The sequence below is a fragment of the Sinocyclocheilus rhinocerous genome, unplaced genomic scaffold (assembly GCF_001515625.1).
Source record: "Sinocyclocheilus rhinocerous isolate Xijiao unplaced genomic scaffold, SAMN03320098_v1.1 scaffold287, whole genome shotgun sequence".
Classification (NCBI taxonomy): domain Eukaryota; kingdom Metazoa; phylum Chordata; class Actinopteri; order Cypriniformes; family Cyprinidae; genus Sinocyclocheilus; species Sinocyclocheilus rhinocerous.
The window spans coordinates 1276494-1283237 of record NW_015633524.1 but is presented as its reverse complement, the minus strand read 5'-3'; the positions used below and the strand labels follow the sequence as shown (position 1 = coordinate 1283237).

Below are 6744 nucleotides of genomic sequence, written 5' to 3'. Positions count from 1 at the left end.
TATATATATATATATATATGAGGCCATAAACTCTATGAATATTATTTCTTAAAAGAATTAGCAATATATTGTTCATATATTGCTCTACTCCTGCTGTTGGAGTATAACATGTCATACCACAGGACCTCAACTTTCAAATATTTTATATCCGATATTATGTACAGCAGATACACCAGTTTATCAATGTCCAATGTACGTTTTTTACTAAATGAAGCAAATCAAGGTAGTCCTTAAATTAGGGTGACCATACGTCCTCTTTATCCCGGACATGTCCTCTTTTGGACCTTAAAAAATGCGTCCGGCCGGGATTTCTAAATCGCCCAAAATGTCCGGGATTCGGCTTTTGCTTTCTACAGTCGCCATTCATAGTGTACATTTTTGTATTAGAGCCCTGAAGAAGCCTGTGTCCAGTCCCACCCACTCCCGCAAACATTCTAATATTGCATATAATTTTCGCGCATCAGTGGGCCGCTATCAATATGTGGAGAATATAATCACTTTTGGATGAGCGCTCGCTGTTCACTTTCGAATTCGCGATCATGTGTGCTCTGTGTAAAGGAAGATCAGATATTTGTCAATGAGCTCAGGATCTGTTGAGCAGCAAATCCTCCAGCATGGTCTGTCAGCCATCTCTCCTCTCAACCCCTGATCAGTCAAATCTGACTCCTGCAGCTTGTGTTGGATGCAGGGTTGTCAAGTCCGCATTTTTTTTCAGATGGAATTGGGCTACTTTTAAACTGTTGCCATGGCTTGATTATTAAATAATATTATTTTAATTAGGGGTGTACTATATATCGACATATAATCGATATTGCATTATGGCTTAATGCAATAGTCATATCGTGAAGGCTGTGATTAAATTCAATAAAAATACCTATGCGCTGCAGTTTTCAATGTGTTCGAGTGCAGCGCTTCACTCTGAAACATGCAGTGCATTTATTTATTTGCTGGCAAACAAATATTTGAATTTGAGCAGAGATGCACCAATCTGTTTTTTTTTTCTTCTTCAGAGTCTGTAAACGGCGTTAGAGGCCAAAGACACAAAGAGGAGAAAATACATTAGCAGGCAGAGCAAGCTGACAGTTCACAATGCGCGAAGTATGAATGTATCTCTGAGGGGAACTGACTGTCTTAAGAAACAGTTTAGATGGTATTTTCCTTTCATCTTGCCTCTGTATAATGCATTGTTTACAATGCATCACTGCTGTTCTTTAAGCGCCACCTGCTGACAGAGTGAATTTGCATTTTCATTCAGCCCATCTGCTGTTTGGTATGTTTTATGTAGCCTAATTTCACAAAGCTAAAGTCAAACCATTCGGTTTTTGCTTCAGGTTTTGAAATTATACGGTCTAATTTTAGATCAAAATATAATGAAGCAACTAACCATATTCTTCCTACTCATATTTTCATTCTTTCTTGTCTTTTGCTTAAATAAAATACATTAAAAATCAGTATTGGATTCTGCCAAAAGTTAAGATCAGTGCATCCCTAAATTTATGAATGCCTGAAATTAAGAAATAAGACTTAAATGTTAGTATTGTAGCTGCCTTTGGACGATAAAGTTCTCTAATTTAAAAAAGCTAGTTGAGTTAATGTCCGTTTATTTATTTATAGGAAGCTTTTTAGCTGTGTTTATGATCAATGTGCATAACAGTGACTGTAAAATATGTATATTAGGTATGGAAATGACATATTTTGAGTTTTGATATTTGAGATTGCGCTATTTTGGGCGCTTTCGGCATTACTTTAACCACCAAACACACCCCAGCCCCCCGACCCGACCCACCCGGCCCGGCCCGCACCCACTGTCCTCTTTTTGAAAAACTAAAATATGGTCACCCTACTTCTGTATATAGGCTATTTAACATTATATATTATTAAGATACTCAAGCAAGTGGCAAAACGTAAACACAGCCTGCTGTCTACATTTCTTACGTTAAAAGGTAGTAGGCTATCACAAACAATTTAAATTAAAACTTACCATTGACAGAAACCACTGTCTTGTGCCTTTTCTTTTGCATTACATCCTTATTACAATCCTGCTGGTCATAAAGAAGTTTTTCTAACTCTACGAGTGCCATCTATGTTGCCGTAGCGTAGCCTATTTATTTAAAAGGGTACTTTTTCCTTGCTTTACCCCCATTGCTAAAAAACCGTGTTAACTGTAAAAAAAAAAAAACAGTCTTTAGGCCTACTTATTTGCATTTATGGTGTAATTAATACATTTCGTATCAATCCATGTTCATTTTTACCGTGAGCAATGCGCTGTCACTTTAATTCAGCGTGTGCAGCACATAGACTGTATAAAAACATGGACATAATGTCCGTGACGTCACCCGTAGGTTTCTGAAGAGCAGTTTTGAAGCTCAAAGTGGGCGGAGCTGGCTGTCGCCATCTTGGCAGCGTACTTTTAGGCTTAATATAATTAAAACGGATGAGTTATAAAAAAATTCACCCCCCTCACAGTTGTCATGAAGGGCAAAATTGGCTATATAGACAAATAATTTTTGGTACCAGTCTGTAAAACATATTTTTTCTGCTGTAAAGTTGGGCATTTTAACATGGGGAGTCTATGGGATTGACTCCCTTTTGGAGCCAGCCTCTAGCGGCCAGTCGATGAATTGCAGTTTTAGTCACTTCCGTGTTGGCTTCACGAGTGAGAGCGGGAGGTTGCCGCTTGGTGCAGCACAACAAAAATAGACTCGGTGCGGAAACTCTTGTGAAACGATCACTGCGATGATAAACAAAAATAAAAGTTTACATTCGTATGTATTTTTGTATCTATTGTATTTATTTTTAATATCAATGCTTTTTAAGCCAATATATCACCATCCCCTGACCATTATAATGTGACAAATTCATTAAAGAATACCTTATTTAATTCTGACATAATCCACCACAGCCTTTTTTTTTTGTTTTGTTTACAGAGTTTTCCCTCTGTAAAATTGGGTGTCGGCATCCGCTAACAGCGTTGATCATTGATAGCTCATTTAAAGGTAATGTCACCACCAATAAATTTGACTAATTTGGACAGGCACGCCAAATGGAGTCGAGGAGTCGACTCCAATGGTGGGAGGCCCTGTCCCAAATCGCACCCTAAACCCTCGCTGTCTTCCTCTGAGTCCGCACTTTCGTGACGTAATGCCGCTTTGACTGTCGGGTAGAAGTCTGCTGTGGAGCTCGCCCCAGTGCGGGCTCGGCAGAAGTGCGGATCGAGGGCGCATAACAGCCACAAAGGGGGCGCTCGCGAGCACCCTTCTGAACGCTAAAATGACGCATGGGACACCCTACGGTCTCGTGGACTTAACGGACATGCGTACGCGGCAACCATTGTAAGTCCATAAGACCGCAAGTGCACATGAAGTGTTCCATTTGGGACAGGGTCGGAATCGAGAGTCATAGTCGACTCCAAAAAACCTGGAATCGAACACCTCTAGACGCAGACTATCCAGCGTTTATCGGGTTGTGCGTCAGTAATAATGGTCCGTGGGCAAACACAGTGTTCCGTGTGTAGTTACAAAAAATAAACTAAACTATTCGAGTTACTCGAGGAATCGTTTCAGCCCTAATATATATTAGTGCTGTCAAACGATTAATCGCATCCAAAATAACTGTTTTGTGTTTACATAATATATGTATACTGTGTATATTTATGTATATTTACATTTACACTTAGTCATTTAGCAGACGCTTTTATCCAAAGCGACTTACAAATGAGGACAATGGAAGCAATCAAAAATATAAATACACACGCATGCATATATATATTTCAGAAAAATTTTATTTATTTATAATATAAATTATATGAATATAAATATAGACATGTAAATACATGTAGATATTTTTACAAATATACTGCATGTGTGTGTATTTATATATACATAATAAATGTACACAGAACACACACACATTATGCAAACAAAAAAAAATTTGGGGATGCGATTAATCGCATTTAATCGTTTGACAGCACTAATGTGTATTAAATTATATTTAATGTGTAATTGTTGTATTTGTTTAAACAAACATTTTTATTACTCATTAATTGTTACATGTATTCATAAATAATTACAGAATACAATTAATACAATTTATAATATACAGTAATATAATATATATAATACAAATAATAATTGTTGCACAAAATATTATATAAATTAGTATATTAATTATTATTTGTATTATACTTTTTATATGCGTGTGTGTGGAGCCATGTAATTTGCTTCTTTTCTCTACTACATTGCATCCTGTCTCTTCTGTGTGCAGCATTCACGGCAAACCGTGCCTGCTTTGTGGGGGAGCCGAGCTCAGCAGCGATGGGCTTCCAGCCTCCCTATGAACACTGTGGTTCTGTTCGTACCCCAGCAGGAAGCTTGGGTAGTGGAGAGGATGGGCCGTTTCCACCGAATCCTGGAACCAGTGAGTTACCCTTACGAATAGCTTCAATGTATTTAAATCATCTCCAGCCATTAAAATAACACACTTTTTTTTGTTTCCTGCAGGGTCTAAACTTCTTAATTCCCATCTTGGACCGAGTTAAATATGTTCAAAGCCTTAAAGAGATAGTGATCGATGTGCCAGAGCAGTCAGCAGTTTCCCTCGGTAAGTCGCAGGCTGGCGTTGTGATCTTTATCCACTCCTACTTTCATGGATTGTTTTAGATGAAACCAGTATGTCGTTTGGCTTTTAGACAACGTGACATTGCAGATAGATGGAGTTTTATATCTCAGGATACTCGACCCGTTTAAGGTAAGTACTTTTCTGCTTTCTGCCAGTATTTCTTTCGGCTTTTCCTCTCACAGTGTGCTTTTGTTCTCCTCTGAAGGCCAGTTATGGAGTGGAGGACCCAGAATATGCCGTCACCCAGCTGGCACAGACCACCATGAGATCAGAGCTGGGAAAACTGACCCTGGACAAAGTGTTTAGGGTGTGAATGCCAGACAATCTCTCAGTGACTGACACAATATCTTATTCACCATTCATTTGTGTGCTTAAGGATCATTTTTGCTGTTTGACAGGAAAGAGAGTCCCTGAATGCCAATATGGTCCACTCGATAAACCAGGCATCAGATGATTGGGGGATTCGATGTCTTCGATACGAGATCAAAGACATTCACGTTCCTCCACGAGTAAAAGAGTCTATGCAAATGCAGGTATGACGATTTGCTCTTCAACTTCATCTCAGACTACAGTGATCTCCTCTTAGTTATGTGACTGATCTAACATGAATCACGGTCAGGTGGAGGCCGAGCGGAAGAAGAGAGCCACTGTTCTGGAGTCAGAGGGGACGAGGGAGGCGGCCATCAATGTGGCCGAGGGGCGCAAACAGGCTCAGATTCTGGCGTCTGAGGGACAGAAGGCCGAACAGATTAACAAAGCTGCTGGTGGGTTTTTTTTTACTTAACATCTGGGGTTTCACTTAATGTTTGTAGTAGAAAAAAAATGTGTTGTTGAGGTTTTGTAGTTTTTTTTCAAAATGATTTATGTAATAACTTGCCTCACCTCTGAACTGCATTTCCTTTTTGGCTGAAGTCTCATTAACTTAAAATACAAAAACATTTTCATTATTGAAAAAAAAATCAAAATATATAGTTGTCAAGGCATCACTTCTCATTTTATTTTGTTCTTCTCATTTTAAGTTGAGGTACTTAAAAAAACTATATAGACATTTTTTAAAAACAAACTAATAAAAATGACAAAAACGCATAACAAAATGAATACAACTTTAACTAAAATTAAAATAAAGAAACTAATTCATAATATTAACAAAAGCAAAAATATATTCCAAAAAAGGCCTTGTGGACTATTGGTTTATGATGATTTACAACTTGTTGTTAATGTTGGTTTACATTAATGTTAACATTTTTACATTGGATATCCAGTTTCACTTGGAAATGTGTCAGATAGCAAATACAATGGGTTGGGAATGCTGTTTGTTGTTGATTTAATAATAATAATTATTATTACTTTTTATTATTGTTCTTGTTCTTGTTAATAATAATAATAAATGTTATTTTTAATATGATTATATTTTACTATTATTAAATTACATTTCCAAAGTAATCTTCCCAACACTGATTATGGGACAGCGACTATCTCGAGAGAAAGCGGAGGAAGGAGGTGAGTTCACCACTGACACCCACCGACCACACGGCGGCGCTCCAACCTCATCCTGACGAGACGAGCGGGCGAGAACAAAGAAGGCATAAAAAGAGGTTTTGGAGGTTTGCCTCTTCTTTACTCTTGTTTCTCTCCACCCAAATCTACCATGGCTCAGGAGGACCACAGTGAGGTGGACCAGGACACTGATGCTGCCCCGTCCCCAACCTCCCTGTCAAGCCAGGCCTACAAGTTCCTCTCACTACTGCCAAAGTATTGCTCCTTTTCTCAGCTGCCTTGGGCCCAGAGATCCTGTCTGGGATGCTTCAGACACACCAGTGTAGGCTGCCATAAACAAACTACTAAAAAAGCTGAGGGCCCAGAGAGGTGCCTGCCTTGAAAATACTAGGATGCCCATTTCACAGCTTTGCTGGTCCCTGAGGTTTCTCACACTGCTGCTTCAAAGGTTCCTGCAAAAACTAAAGATTGCAGATGTGTCAGAGAGTAACAGGCATCACATCATGGCAGCTTCTGTTTCAAAGCTTTCGAGAGGTTCCTGACATGACAGACAGGGTCATCATCTCCGACACAAAGGTTCCTCTCGTGATGGAGCAGAGATTCATGCTAAAGAAGTTCCAGCCAAGGCCG

At 38.9% G+C, this 6744-nt stretch overlaps 1 protein-coding gene across 1 annotated transcript in view; it reads left to right on the top strand.

The window, feature by feature from the left end:
• The window catches only part of LOC107744156 (stomatin-like protein 2, mitochondrial), a 9561-nt gene extending 3388 nt beyond the window's left edge, over positions 1-6173 (top strand). Inside the window, exons 2-8 of the mRNA XM_016557664.1 lie at positions 4264-4416; positions 4500-4599; positions 4688-4746; positions 4823-4924; positions 5016-5150; positions 5237-5381; positions 6058-6173. Of these exons, the coding sequence (XP_016413150.1) occupies positions 4264-4416; positions 4500-4599; positions 4688-4746; positions 4823-4924; positions 5016-5150; positions 5237-5381; positions 6058-6173 (810 nt within the window). The remainder of the gene's footprint in view (positions 1-4263; positions 4417-4499; positions 4600-4687; positions 4747-4822; positions 4925-5015; positions 5151-5236; positions 5382-6057) is intronic.
• The last annotated feature ends 571 nt before the right edge of the window (positions 6174-6744 follow it).